The sequence below is a fragment of the Helicoverpa zea genome, chromosome 31 (genome assembly GCF_022581195.2).
Source record: "Helicoverpa zea isolate HzStark_Cry1AcR chromosome 31, ilHelZeax1.1, whole genome shotgun sequence".
NCBI classification, from domain to species: Eukaryota; Metazoa; Arthropoda; class Insecta; order Lepidoptera; family Noctuidae; genus Helicoverpa; species Helicoverpa zea.
The window spans coordinates 1,997,985-2,013,996 of NC_061482.1; the positions used below are offsets into that span (position 1 = coordinate 1,997,985).

General features: G+C 37.1%; 1 protein-coding gene across 2 annotated transcripts in view; it reads left to right on the plus strand.

Moving 5' to 3' along the window:
* Nucleotides 1-16,012, plus strand: part of LOC124644852 (probable cationic amino acid transporter) — a 199,589-nt gene that overhangs the window by 59,545 nt on the left and 124,032 nt on the right. For both annotated transcript variants that reach the window (XM_047184462.1, XM_047184463.1), the window contains exons 5-7: nucleotides 6,740-6,893; nucleotides 8,124-8,251; nucleotides 9,995-10,097. In XM_047184462.1, the coding sequence (XP_047040418.1) occupies nucleotides 6,740-6,893; nucleotides 8,124-8,251; nucleotides 9,995-10,097 (385 nt within the window). The remainder of the gene's footprint in view (nucleotides 1-6,739; nucleotides 6,894-8,123; nucleotides 8,252-9,994; nucleotides 10,098-16,012) is intronic.

A 16,012-nucleotide genomic window follows, 5' to 3' on the forward strand; every position in this document is an offset into this window, starting at 1 on the left:
TGTATCTGCACAATGACCTTATACCTCCCGAGAGCAGTTTGTGGCATGCCAGTCGAACTGCATGAACCATCAATATTTCACATTGACTGGCCTGAACTGACCTCAAAACTCAACTTCGGTAAAGCAGAGAATTACAAGTTTGCCCATAATAATATTGTGCCTAGATTCTTTTTGCCCATTGCCATCCCATTGGACTATGAGCGTGAAGGAATAGTGAGTGCATTTGTGTCTGGGCTAATGCTTGTGCACTATAATGTGTCCTGCGCAGTTGGCTAATCTCCTTAGGTACATGAGAACAGCCGCCGTAGGACATCATCATCAGAATTTTCTTAACTATGTTCTAATTCTATGTGCTATTCTATGTTCTATGGCTTCCAGTCTAAATATATGCAGCTTACCAGTATTTTACATGAAGCGACTGCCTATCTGACCTCCTCAAGCCAGTTACTTGGGCAACCCGATACTCTTTGCAAAACTTGTCAGACTTACTGGTTTCGGCTGCTAACGATTGCCAAAGATGTTAAAAGTTACTTTAACTCAAATATGCTTCTTAACTTTCCGAACGAAAAATGTTTCGTAGTTCAATTCAAAACTGTGCAATACGATATACTTTTTCTTTTGTAGAATTGCAAACATTGTAATAACGGTGTTGCCGTAATAGAAAATAGAAGCGTATAGAAGATAAATTGTTGTATTACTTGCAACACTTGTTGGATAGCCCTAGGGAATCGCTCGATAGGAATTGAATCCCACGGGGGAAACCGTAGCATTTTATACGTATTTTTCTTTTGTAAGCTTTACCAAAGAAACCTACCGACTACATAGGTATCATGGTTTAGTTATGAATCTATTCTTTTTCTATGGAAGGCTTTATTGGCCATTTTTATCCAATTTAATTGAAACGGAATTTCTTATCCGTTCTGATATTAGTTGTCAATTCTTAAACTCAAAATCTTAAATTACGCTGACGAATAAGAACGCAAAAACAAACATCTTTCACCACTTCCTATACTTTTATGCTGAAAAAAAGTAGCAACGACGTCAAAATGTACCAACAGAAAGCTACTAATCAAATTGCTTTAAAGCGACATAGTTATTTGATCTGTAGGTAACTTATTGACATACAAACAATATTTGGTATTTGGTATGTAAGTACGTCTTATCCAAAATGATGACTGCTTTAACTTTTATCTTTTAATTCTGAAATCAAATTATAACATAGTTAAAATTAAATCATCATCCTCCGAGCCTTTTCCCAATCATGTTGGGGTCGGCTTCCAGTCTAACCGGATTCAGCTGAGTACCAGTGCTTTACAAGAAGCGACTGCCTATCTGACCTCCTCAACCCAGTTACCCGGGCAACCCGATACCCCTTGGTTAGAATGGTGTCAGATTTACTGGCTTCTGACTACCCGTAACGACTGCCAAGGATGTTCAATGACAGTCGGGACCTACAGTTTAACGTGCCATCCGAAACACAGTCCATGGTGTCTTATACATAGAAAGTACATACAAACTTAGAAAAGTTGCATTGGTACTTGCCTGACCTGGAATCGAACCAGCGCCCTCATACTCGAGAGGTTGGTTCTTTGCCCACTAGGCCACCACGATTTTTTTTTTTAGTTAAAATTAAATCAAACCAGTAACAATTTTGTAGTTTCCATTAGCGTTCAATAGCTTACATATTAATCTCGAATACTCCGTATTAGGCTTTCAATTAGAAAGCCATTAATATTTAGATCATATAGAATTGTTAGAGAGTAATTATTTGCTTATTTGCTACAGCTAATTAGACATGATAATTGTAATGTAGATCTAATTAGTGATCTAGATGTGCACAATACTGTAATAATTAGGGGTTAGGATTAAGATAATCCAAATGAATTTCCTGCTGTAAAGGTTATACTGTCGATTTGTTGAAGTCCATAAATCGCAGATTCGCCCGTTGTGCGGACCAAGTCAAAATAACACTTTTCAAAGCGTATTGTCAGGGGCTGTACACGGGTGGTCTGTGGATCAACTATACCAAAAGGTCGCTAGATGTCCTGCGCGTCCAGTACAACAATGTTTTTAGAATGCTCTTGGGACTGCCCCGGCTCTGTAGTGCGTCAGAGATGTTCACACAGAATCGCACTGATGGCTTCCACGCCATCATGCGGAAGAAAATAGTATCGGTAGTAGCGAGAACCAAAATCAAAATCAAAATCAAATTGTTTTTATTTCAAATAGGCCTTTGCAGGCTCTTATGAAACGTCAAATTAGTTGCACGGTTCCAAAAAGTTGGTCTCATGGAGAAGAGCCGGCAAGAAACTCCATAGACACTCTTTTAAAAAGTAATATTGTCACAAACATTCTATTACATAACAATAGTAAGCTGATAAAATTATACAATGCAACTGAAAGGTAAACAGTAAATCTATACAATCCAAAGAGAAAAGAAAAAGACGTTTAATTGCCAGGGAAGCCACACATGGAGAGATGAGTTATCGCCATATAATATCTTTATCGTCAACGAAGTCTTGAATTTTATAATAAGCTTTTTTAATGAGGGTGGATTTTACAGTGTTCTTAAATTTTATATCCGTGAGATCGGTTACACACTTAGGCAGCTTGTTGTAAAAACGGACACAGTTCCCTAAAAACGATTTATTCGATTTCGTTAATCTGAATCTCGGAACTACTAGTTTGTGCTTGTTTCTTGTATTAATCGAATGTATATCACTTTTAACAATAAATTGATTTAAGTTTTTGCGTACGAACATTATATTTTCAAGAATGTAAAGAGAAGGAAGTGTAAGTATTTCAATTTCTTTAAATAATTCTCTCAATGACTCGCGAGGGCCGAGGCCATAAATTGCACGAACTGCCCTTTTCTGGAGTACAAATATTGAATTTACGTCCGCCGCTGCCCCCCACAATAAAATACCGTAGGACATAATACTATGGAAGTAAGCAAAATACACGAGCCTAGCAGTAGCAACGTCAGTAATCTGTCTTATTTTTCTGACTGCATAAGCTGCGGAACTCAGCCTTTTTGACATTGCTGAGATGTGAGCACCCCATTGCAATTTAGAGTCTATGGTGATGCCCAGGAAGACGGTTTGCTTAATAACATCTAACTTATTATCGTCCAGAACGATATTGAGCCCTACTGGTGTTACATTAGGTAAAGAGAATTTAATACATTTCGTTTTAGAAGAATTAAGAAGCAAGTTATTCGCGGCAAACCACTTGCTCAGAATAACCAAGCTATCGTTTACGTTTATGGGACTAGATTCCTTTCTGTTAATTTTGAAGACAAGGGAAGTGTCATCAGCAAATAAAATAATGTCAGAGATCTCAGACATCATATACGGGAGATCATTTATATAAGCTAAGAATAAAAAAGGACCTAAAATTGAGCCCTGCGGCACGCCCATTTTTACTAATGACCCAGATGAAGTTGAGCCACTTATGTCCACTACTTGCTGTCTATTTGATAGATAGGAAAGGACGAGCGCGAGAGCTTTACCACGAATTCCGTAGTGGTTCAGCTTACAAATGAGAGTGTCGTGGTCAACGCAATCGAACGCCTTAGAAAGGTCGCAGAAGATGCCCACAGCATCCCGCGAATCTTCCCAGGCGTTTAAGATTTGGGTGATCAATCTTGCACTTGCGTCAGTGGTGGACCTACCCTTTGTGAAGCCGTACTGGCGGTCATGAAATATGGTGTTTAAATTAAAATGTCTTAACATCTGATCTAACATGATCCTTTCGAAGATTTTACTAAAGGCTGGAAGGATTGAAATAGGTCTGTAGTTGGAAGGGTTTTTCTTACAGCCTGATTTAAAGATAGGAATAATTTTGCTGAGTTTCATCAAGTCAGGGAAGATACCGTTGTCAATGCAAAGGTTAAAAATTTCACTAAGTATTGGGGCAACACTCTCAATAATGGAATTAATGACTGTGACAGAAAAGCCCCATAAGTCCTCAGTCTTTTTTAGATTTAAAGACTTGAATGCTCTTTTAATCGTGTAATCAGAAACACATTGAAATTTAAAACTAGGTACATTTCTACTGAAGTTTTGTCGAAGTAACGACTCAGCTAATATCGAAGATGAATTAAGGGACTTGGTAACCTCTACGGGAATGTTTGAAAAAAAGGTGTCAAAAGCATTGGCATTGGCAACCTCTACCTTATCTGAGATAACAGCATTATCAATAACTAACCGCGGGTCAGCATCCCGCATTTTGGTTTGGCCAGTTTCAACGTTTATAATATTCCAGACCGTTTTTATTTTATTGTCTGATTTGGCTATTTTATTACTAATTGATTTCGATTTAGCAAGAATACATACCTTTTTAAATATCTTCGAGTAGTTTCTTACATAATCGTGAAAAGATGGATCAGAAGTCAATGACCTTTCGTGGTACAAGTTATATAAGACATCCCTACTTATCCTAATCCCTTTAGTAGACCATTCACTGAATTTAAATTTGTGAGTGATTTCAATAGTTTTTTTCGGACATGACTTATTAAGTTCCAGACAGAGTGTATTAAATAAATGTTTAAATAGTTTATTTGGCTTTTTACAGTCTATGTTAATACAATTTAATTTATCCGAAGTATTATCTTTAAATTTTTGCAAAGTTTTTTTGTTCAATGGTCTAAAGGTAATTTTCTTATTTAATGAATTTATTTTATTCGCTTTAAAACTAACAAGCTGACCTTTGTGGTCCGACCGTACACCAGATATTAAGGAAGAATGTTCAATATTACTGTTATTAGTAAATATATTATCAATACAGGTACTGGAAGTAGCCGTAATTCTAGTAGGATCATTAAACAAATAATTTAGATTAAATGAATTAAATAACGCTAAAAGGTTACATTTATCAGATGATTCAGACAAAAGATCTATGTTAAAATCACCACAAATATAGACTAATTTATTACTTTTAAAAACTTTTGAGAGAATATCTTCCATATGAATGAGGAATAAAGAAAAATTTGATGCTGGTGGTCTATATACGCATAATATTATATGGCTTTCTATCTCTGCACATGCTACCTCGCAGACGCGATCAACAGAGCCAGAGCTAATGTCTAATCTGTTTTTAAATTTTAAATTACTTTTAGATAAGATTATTGTACCTCCACCCTCAGCTGAAACTCTGTTAAACACACTGGCAACCACAAAATTATTTACATTAAATGACATTTTATCAGGCTTTAACCATGTCTCGCAAAGACATATTATATCAATAGAATATTTATCAATTAATAATTCAATATCTAAAATTTTGCCAGAAAAGCGGTTTATATTCTGATGAAAGAGAATAAGGTTACTACAATGCTTTTCTATTGTCTCAGGAGCTAGTTTAAATATTCAATCACCGTATTGTTAGGTAAACTAGACAATACTGATTCGTCGCTTATCCTAGGTTTTGTCATATTGTTATCTATGACACTGTTAATATTATATGCTAACAAAGAAGCAATCACATCTTTATATTTATTAGGAAAATACATACATTCCCTTGTTAAATAAAAATCACTAACAAACTTGTTAGTGTCAAAAAACAATAATTTGTCGCTATGACAACATGTCAGAGTGTACAAGAAATTGTTCAAACTATGAACATACTTATTTTGTTTGTCTGAAGAGCAATCTGAATATGGTAATGCACAAAGTATAATATTTTTCAGATCGAGTTTTATTAGGGCATTGATACCATTTGCAATGTCACTTTTAGTTAAATCAAGACTATCACCTATTAAAAGAATTAATGTGGAGTTAGCATCGAACTGAGTATTAATTATGTTTTTTATTATATAATTGAAATGCAAATCAGGGTAGCAGTGACTAGTTACAATGTGTGATTTAGAGAGTGAGTGTTGAATGTAGGAGCCTATACCAGAGCCAGTGACAACAGTATTCTGGAAACAGTGGCCGAGAGGGTGTTTTCCCATTTGTTGAGACATTTTGTGGAGAGGATGGCGCTTGAAAATCTTGTTTCTCATCCTCTGTACAAGATGACTCAAATTCTGTTTTTGTTATTTTTAATTTTGCATGTACTAACACTAGATATAAGGTATATATATGCTACTAACATTATGGATTTTTTGTTATCCGATTTTTGAAAATAAATTAAATTAAATTAAATAAATAATCTTACCCGCATTTTTATCGAAGTAGGTACGTTAAATGGCAAAAAAGAAGGAAGAAAAAAGAAATGTTAACGACACAATACAAAATAAACACAAATATGAAACATGAATTTAGGCTATGTATGCCACATAGGTCCAGTTTAGCATTATGCCAGAAAGCCAGTGTCTGACACTGATTTTCAACAGGACCTAAGAGAAGTTGCGTGTGTTTTATTATGTCTGAAGTATTACAGCCAGACAGTCATTAAGGGTGCATCTACACTGTGCATGTAGCTGGAGCAAGTTAACATGCGCAAGTGACAAGAGCACGCGGCTGGGTTTTTGCTACGGTACATGCGCAATCACTGGACACGCATTTTTGAAGTGCATGTAACATGCGCATGTGTAGATGCACCCTCTAACACGAAAATGATCTTTAAACTCACGTTCCTAATGTATATTTTTGTTCAACAGCGATGCCTAACGACAATGGACCTGACTTCTCTCAGTGTCGGCTCGTGTGTCGGCCCTGAGATGTTCCCAAAAAACTAACATTATTCAAAAATTAACCTGAAACCCACGTCTCTAATGTATCTATTTCTTCAACAGCGATGCCTAACGACAATGGACTTGACTTCTCTCGGTGTCGGCTCGTGTGTCGGCACCGGGATGTATCTGGTTGCCGGAATGGTTGCTCGGAAGTTCGCGGGGCCTGGCGTGGTCATCAGCTTTATTATCGCCGCCCTTGCGAGTATCTTTTCTGGTAAGTTTGATCTTTCTAACATATTAAAAACAGATAATTTTAAAAAATAACGAAACATATTTTCAAAAGGTACCAGGCCCCGTTCTGAAGGTACCAGGCTTATTATAAGTACAACGCTGGTTTTAAAAACTGCAAGCCTTAGTTCTAAAGGAATCACATTTATTTAAAAAACTCTCTATAGTACCTTACCTTTTCAAAAAGTACCAAGTTTATTTCATAAAGTGCCAAACTTAGTTCAAATAGTCTCTAGATTAATTTCAAAAGAACCATGCTTATTTCAAAATGTACCTAGTACTAATTAATTACAATTTATTTTTTTTTTTTAAAAGAACCATGATTATTTCAAAAAGTACCTAGTATCTAGTATTGTTCTTCCTGAAGTCAGACTACTTCAAGAAGAACAGCGGAGAACACCTGGTACTGTATGAATGATCAGTCTAATCTATTCATTTTTATTCTAGTGACAACTCAACCCGCTATTTAAAATCTACTCTCTACTCTCATTTGTAAGCTCTACACAAAAACACGCTAAAATTATCAGATTTAACATACTAATCTTGTATCATAAAGTCTATATCACAATTAAATGTAAGTCCTGAAAGCTGAAATGAAATATGAATCCGGTTTGAGCAGACAATCGGCCATTTAAAGCGTTAACTATGGCGTGTTCATATTTGAATAGAAGGTGCATTTCAGTGGTCTTTGTGCTAACATTTTAGATGAAAGCAATTATAAATTAGATAGTGGAGTGGAAAGTAGTTTGTATTGTATTAATTAAAATGGGATGTTAGGAAATATGTGCAACTGGATTAAAAATAGCCTTTTTTGTAGCATTTGATCATTTTTGGGCTCTACACTATCTGTTATCAGTCAGATTTTATCTCAATGGATTCAGTATTTTAGAGGTAAAAGCGCGATTGACTGACATACATAGTAAATTGCGCATTTATAGTATTAGTAAGGATAGTACGAATTTTAAAATAAAATAGTATTTTTTTAACGCCTTTTATTAGTTTTAAGTTTTCCTTTTTTATGTAAATATAGACTTAGTTTATTTTAAAATATTACGTACAGACACACTTTTTTAATGTACATCTTTATTTAGTTATTAAACGTATTTTTTTTATTTCTTCCCAAACAAACTCTATATATCTCCGCGCTTTATATACATGTTTTAGGATAAGTAATAACTAACACCATGATTCAACCGACCCCTTCTTCCCTTAACAGGAGCCTGCTACGCTGAATTTGGAGTCCGAGTCCCCAACACTACTGGAAGCGCCTACATGTACAGCTACGTCACCGTCGGAGAGTTCATAGCCTTTGTCATAGGCTGGAACATGATTTTGGAGTATCTAGTAAGTGGATTTTATGTATCTTTGGTTTTTATAACAGACAAGCCGTTTTCTCGCGGTTTCATCGGCGTTACGTGGAAATTACTGCCCGTACTGGGATAAAATTACATTCATTAGTTTTAAGTTGTTTATATAGAATATGTATTAGTATATGATTTAATGTTATAATATTTATGTATAGTATTTTCTATGGGCCTTTGTAGCCTGATTTAAATAAATAAAATATAGCCATATGTTGCTCGGGAAGAGTGTAGCTTTATAATAGTGAATGAGTTTTTCAAATCGGTTCAGTAGTTTTGGAGCCTTTAGAGTACAAATAAACAAACAAACAACTGTTTTCTCTTTATTATATTGGTATTAAAATAGTGTGATTTAACCGAGTATTGGTTTCTTTGTCGTTGGTCTAGTGATCGCATAGTTCGACTGCTGTGTATAGGGTCTCAGGTTTGATTTCAAATCGATTTGTATATCGATCGACTAATAGGTTGAATAACTAATACAGGACTACAATTATGACATTTATTTATTACAGCTTCAACGAAAAAAAGGTGTTTATTTTAAGACACACTTTATTCGAAATAATTATTTATGTAAGTTCTGAACAAAAAAGCATGTTCTATTTTATCTCTGGGTGTACGTTGGTGTTCAGGTCGAAAGCTATTTTTATTTCTACCCTCAGTTCAGGAAATACAATTATTGCTGAAAAGTCGTCGAGTTTCCAAGACTTCGGAGCTAAAAAGAAAATATTTTTAAACGCGTGGCCCTGGTTATTTTCATGCTCTCAAGTTTTTTTTAATGTTAATTTAAATCACAGTTTTTAGAACTTAAACTTTTACGGTTTCTTGTTTGCAAAATTGTTTTTGTAACAGCTCTAAAAATGCTTTCGATTTATAATACGAAACTTACGTAATTTACAATTTCGCCTTTGTGAATGTGAGTTGAAGATATAAAGGACTCAGATATTGAGGGCTTCACACAAATACAGGGGAAGAAATATATGAACGACTAAACTTAATATAAATATTATATGAACTTCACCGCTCAAGGATATTACTGAGTGGGCGAAGACAATATGTTTGTATAAAGAAATTCTATTGGGGGTTAGAAACTTCTCCGTGGTGTTCGCTTTGGTGTAGTCTCGATCTTATTTAAAACAGTAGGCTTCATCATCATCATCATCTCAGCCACAGGACGTCCACTGCTGAACATTGGCCTCCCCATTTGAGGTCCACAGATACCTGGCTTAAAAAAGTATTAAGCAGAGTGAAAGTTTATTGAACTCTCGAAGCGTTTTCGACCCGGGAATCTAACCCGAGATCTCGTGCACAGCAGTCATACTATGCAACTGGTAGACCAATGAGGCAGGCAGTAGGTAGGTACCTATATCTTGCCGGGGCTGCGGGATTGTTCGAAAGAGTAACCGGGGCTCTGGTACAAAAAAGGCCTAAGAAGGAATATGGCGGGGTTTACGTCATACCACAAAAACTTTTAAACGCCTGTTGAACACTTGTCTAAAAAAATGACAGATATAATGGATACCTATGTAGAAGTTGAAATAAGGTCCGTTTTGCAGCCACACTTTTTTAGATGAGTGTTCAACAGATGTTTAAGTTTTTGTGGTAAGGCTGTAAGAGTCTGACACTCCCTATAATGCACCCACAGCGGGTGCCGTCATTTGAAGATTTCCCATGAAAAAGGCAGTGGGTATGTTCAATTATTTGCTTACATGTATTATTTGTCCAACAGATCGGTTCCAGCGCCTGTGCCCGGGCTTTGAGTGCTTGCTTCGACTCACTATTTGACGGCGCGATCTCAAACAAGCTAGCTGAAAAAATCGGAACTATGTATGGTAAGTACCCCACAGATAAACAAAATATACATGTCATTGAGGTGCTGATAAATGTCAAACCTACCTTGGGCTTCCTACCTTCCAGTATAACCGGTCGCAGCTGAGTACCAGTGTTTTACAAGGAGCTGCCTATCTGACCTCCTCAACCCAGTAACCCGGGTTAGCCAATACCCCTGGGAAAGACTGGTGTCAGACTTACAGGCTCACAGATGTAATAATGCTCACTTAAACGACTGCTGCTAAAAGCCATAAAACAATTAAAATATATGCTGATCGTTTTATATCGACACTTTATACAATAAAAAAAAAACTTTCAATATTACATATAAGTTTTCAAAATGATAACGAATTTTGAAAAAAAAAAAATCTTTAAACCCAAAGCTCGTCGTAGTAGCCTGAAAAATATCAATTTCAAAAACAATTACGGCGAAACGAGAGGAAAAAGCATCAAAAAACAGAATGTTTGATGCCGGTGTAAAAATTGACGGCACCCACAAAATGTACAGAAATATGAACCGCCGCTTTTCAAATACTCTTCGTTTTTATTTCAAGTGACCGGTTCTGCGTTTCGTCGATTTTATTCGAATTTCTGAATTTCTACGTATAGAGGGAAACCTTAAAAAATGTTTTGATATTGCAAATGGCAGTGCAAATTATCTTCGTCCAACTGCATAATGAAAATTAAAGTATTTATCTATAGAAAAAGAACAGTTGTTAAAATCATGTAGCAATGTAAGAAATGCAGCTTTTGATGTGAATAACTCAATGTTTAGTAAGATCTATGCTCTCACCCCTCGTCATCTGCCCAGCCTTTTCTCAACTATATTAAGGTCGGCTTCCAGGCTAACCAGATGCAGCTGAATACCATTTTTTTACAAGGAGCGTTAAGGTTTTCCTTCATAAATTAAATACACTAACCCACCCTTCTACGAATAATGTATTTTCCCCACAAAAATAGATAACTCGCTAACATCGCATGTTTTCGAGAACACCGGATGCCTCTAAAATCTTCAATAAACTGGTTAAACCATTTTCGCAGTATTTCCTGTAACCTTGTAAGTAGGTTCTGCGTGTCTTTGTAATTCAATTGTGAACGCGCATGTATCGTTAAAGGCTGTTGTCACAGGAACTACAGGTATATTAATTTTACAAGGACTGTTAATAAATAGTTACATTATCCGCCTAGCTTTTCAAGTCATCATCAGTTTAGCTTTCTCCCAACTATTAACTAACACGCTTATATGAGTTTCACTTGTAATTATGTATGTTAGAAAAAATGCAATCTCAATTTGACCCTTCCCGGTCTTCGATTAGGATGAAATTTTGTACAAGCTCCGAGTTCTGATGACAATACATGACTAGCTAAGAAATGTTACAAAAAGCTATACTATTTATTACGATCAGATTACAATCTCATTAGAAGCAGCTTGAGCATCAGTGTTTTACCTGAAGTGACTGCCTATCTGACCGCGTCAACCGAATAACCTTTACAACCCAGTAAACTGGTTTAAATGACAGTCGGGACCAATTACTTTATTGTGACTTTCGAAACACGGAAATACTCATCTTGACAAGATGGTCACCGATCAATGGTGATCGAGGCTGGCGTTGTGACCTTATGATCGATCGGCCCGCGCAGCTTCGACTTAGCCAAGACCTATTCTACTCTTAACGTTACAGAGATATTACTGGCTAGGTTCCGCCCGCGGCTTTGCCCGCGTAGAGTTCGTTTATATCACGTTTCCAAGAGAATTCCTCAAAAGTCCGGGATAAAAACTATCCTATGTTCTTTTTCAAGGTCAACTCTATCTCTGTACCGAATTTTATTAAAATCAGTTCAAGTTCAGCGGTTTAGACGTGAAAGCGTAACAGACAGACAGACAGAGATACAGTTACTTTCGCATTTATAATATTAGTAGAGATTATTCAAAACCCATCTAAATCGTGCTGCCTACTTATAAAAGGCAAAACTCCGTCATACAAACTCCTTTTATTTAAACTCAATTTGTTTTCCCTTTAAGATAAATGGGGAACCATTTTTCATTCAGTTTTTCAGAATAAATGGCGCTTTCCGATCCGTCTTTTGCCTTCAATTGAAAAAACTTCGACCAGGAATCGTGGCGCCGAACTAGTTTAACAACGGACACGTTCGCGACGCGTCAGTTTGTTCGTGAAAGTATAAAGTATAAGTTTTCCTTTGTTGGTTAGTAAGATTTGTTCGTGAGATATTTAATTTAAATGCTAAGTTTGAAGGCTTGGTGAGATGTGGGTGTCGTCTGTCTTTGTATGTTGGGTAATCGTTACGGCTGTTAATTTAGGAAGACTGACAACCAATCTTACCATCTGCCTAGCTTTTTCCCAACTATCAATATTGGGGTCGGCTTTCAGTCTTCCCGCGGAGTGTTATGTGGTACTGGTAACTTACCTAATTGATAGGCAGTCGATCCATGTAAAATACTGGTACTCAGCTGCATCCGATTAGACTGAAACAATTTGCACCACCTAGCTTTGCAATTCTGAGATGCCTTTGACGCTTTTCAATAATACTTGTGAAGTCAAAAGTAACCAATTTGGAATAAGCAAAGCTACTTGGTATTCGTTATGAACAAATGCAGAAGGTGGCTAATGGCTTACTGCAGACTTACAAAGTTACTGTCGTAAAATGCCAACCGCAATATAATTGAAAAATCCTAGGCATCTGATAACTTTTTAATATTTATTGTTGCTGATACTAACAGTCAACTTTTCACGTTAAATATACGAGGATTTACGACCGCTCTGTTGTGTCTCGTTACCTGTCATACGATCAATTGAGCGCTATGAATTTACAATTTAAACCAATCACTATATAACACGTTCGGCTTTTCAAAATCGCGTAAATATTTTTGCTCTTCCATTTAACATGGTGTTTTCATTAAATTGGCTGGAATTTAATTTGGTAAATAAATATTAATATTATTTATCCATGATACATATTTGCATATGACTGTTTGCTTTGTTCATGATAAACTCAAAAACTCTTCATCATTATCCTCCTGCCCTTATCAAAATTTCACTTGGGGTCGATGCAGCATGTTTTCTTCTACACTCTTCTGTGTGCCTATATCTAACGGCAAACTCAAAAACGACTTCATAAATCATATGGTTTTCACCATTTTCGTTAGGGTGTGTATACCCGTGAAAAGCCGGTTTATGTCTTTGGTTAAAACAAAACGATCAAAATTAAGTAACATGCAAGTCATCCGAACACAGTATGGTGACCTTATTCCATAGCCATCAAAGAATTTAGGCCGAAACTACAAGCTGCTTTGACGTCACATCGCCATGGTTTGGCGACATACCTACATACACCTATTATGGTAGGGGCACACGGTAAACTAAACTGTCGGCTGATAGTAGGCCTGATTGTTGGGTTACATCTTATCTTTAAGGGTATCGTGAATCTAATCAAAATATTTTGTTAGTGCTAGCTGTATTTCTGCATCCTAACTTCTTTCTCTTAATGTTTTTCATATGGGCAATACTATGTATTCATCTCCATATTAATTTAGGAATCTGACAAACAGTCGGCCGACTAAAAGTTAGCACTCTACGGTAGCTCATAAGAACACGTAATAACTACACGATTACGTATGTAAGCTAGGTAGACTAAATTACCATGCCGCCGGCAATCATTTGTAGTAAGTCGTAATTATATTGTATCGCTTATTAGAAATTAGATTCCGCCAGCGTCTGTGTGTGTATGGAATAGTTACTTTGCACGGTGTTACGACTAATTTTCATCTGTAGATATAAGATGTTTCACACAATTTTATCTGCATTCGAAAGATATAAATTCCCTAGTAGACTATCAGCCTATCACAATCCCCAAAGCTTCTATATTCACTGTCCCTGTGCTATTTGGTTCAACGGTTTTTTCATGAAAGCGTGATAATGGAACAATATACATCGCATAATTTTTTGAGTATAGGAACCTGTTTGACCATTATCTTACCCGATGGAAAGCAACGATGTGGTCAAAAAATAATTTTGTTATTTATATTTCTATACTAGCTTCTGCCCGCGACTTCGTACGCGGATCCTGTCCCTTATGCCAGCGACTAAGGGGTCAGCAAAATCAAATATCTGAATAGTCTAATATTGAATTTTAAGGGCCCGTTGACTTGGAAACAACGGAATACGCATAATCATTAGAAACGTTCCATATATTTAATTTTTGTACTTTAACGGCAAAAGCACAGCAGACTAAACAAAACGCTGAGAACTGAACCGCAATAGACGTGACCATAGGGATAAAAGTGGTGATTCTAATTAGTCCGCATTTAAGTTGTGAGTGGCAAAAATATTAGATACACGTATTATTACGCAAAAAAACATTAAATAGATGACAAAGTCATGGTGACTTAGTGGAAGTCGTGGTGGTTTAGTGGGTAGAGAACCAATCTCTCAAGTATGAGCGTGCGGCTTTGATTCCAGGTCTGGCAAGTGCCTGCCAATGCAAATTTTCTAAGTTCGTATGTACTTTCTACGTATATTTTGGATACCAATGACCGTTTTTTGGAGGGGATGTTAAACTGTAGGTTCCGGCTGTCATTGAACATTCTTGGCAGTCGTTATGGGTAGTCAGAAGCCAGTAAGTCTTACCAAGGGGTGTTGGGTTGAGCGGGTAACCGGGTTGTGGAGGTCAGATAGGCAGTCGCTCCTTGTAAAACACTGGTACTCAGTTGCATCGTGACTGGAAGTCGACCCTAACATAATTGGGACAAAGGCTCTGGAGATAATAACGACAATAATTATGAGATACAGGCACCGCAAGACATCTGAGGCTGATGACGGGGAGTAGCGACCCCGCGGGGCTATATATACTGAGTTCTCCAGGGAGAGTATACTGTCCCCCATCTCCGGCCGGTCGGAGTGAACCATGACGGGGGTAGGTCTCACGCCTCTGGCTTGGCTTGGCCGTCCAGAGTGGAGTCGCTAGAGCAGGATTAGTAGCCCTGCTCGGAGGGTAGGTGCCTCATGGTAAGCACAGGGAGCGCGTAATCAGCGTTTAAAGTCCACCGAGGTATCCTCACCCTACAGCCGCTCATGTACCTGTTGCCCTCTTGTTGCTATTCAGTGACTGGTTCCCGGGGGCCCAGTAAGTGAGGTGGCAAGTCTCCACCTGCCATTTTTACATGTACCTAATACATTGTCATCCACTAACATCCCATCACAATAGCCCAAATACTTTTCCTCCATAGTTAGCAATAGTTTAGCACAGAACCGGGGATTGTCTTTTTTTAACGACGTCCACCGGGGATTGTCCTTGGGTTCATTTCTATAGTGTATAAAGGGATAATCGTCGGTTTTGTGTCACCATTTCATTAAAGTTGTCTCAAAAGGGCTTCGGCGTGTTGGCTTCGGCTCCACGTTTACCTCCCAAAAATTCGGAACTCTGTACTGGGATTCTATAAAACTCGATCAACAACTCGCATTTCACTTCGATTCGTAATGTCATTTCATACTTTAGGGGAGGTAGGGGAGGGATGGGCACTTTTTCACAATTTATTGCATAAAAAATCAGATTTTACAGATCATTATCAACTTTTATTGCCATTTCTTATATTCGGCTAGATATAATGAAAGAGCTTTCCTAAAAATTACAATCAGTTTCAACATTACGAGATATTTAAACGGTTTTATTTAGCTCACCCCGTTTGTTTTATTATTTATTCTTGGATCAAAGGACAATGCCAGGGTGTGGGCTCAAAGTTTGCCCAGCAGTGGGAGTAGTTTCAGCTGGTTCCATAGTGCACTCTGAACACGAAATCCAAATATTTTTGAAATCGGTCCCAGAGGTCCCGAGAAAAACCGGTTCAAATGTTCTCCATAGATAGTCACTTAACAAAGCCTGAGCCATTTGCCCAGTAGTG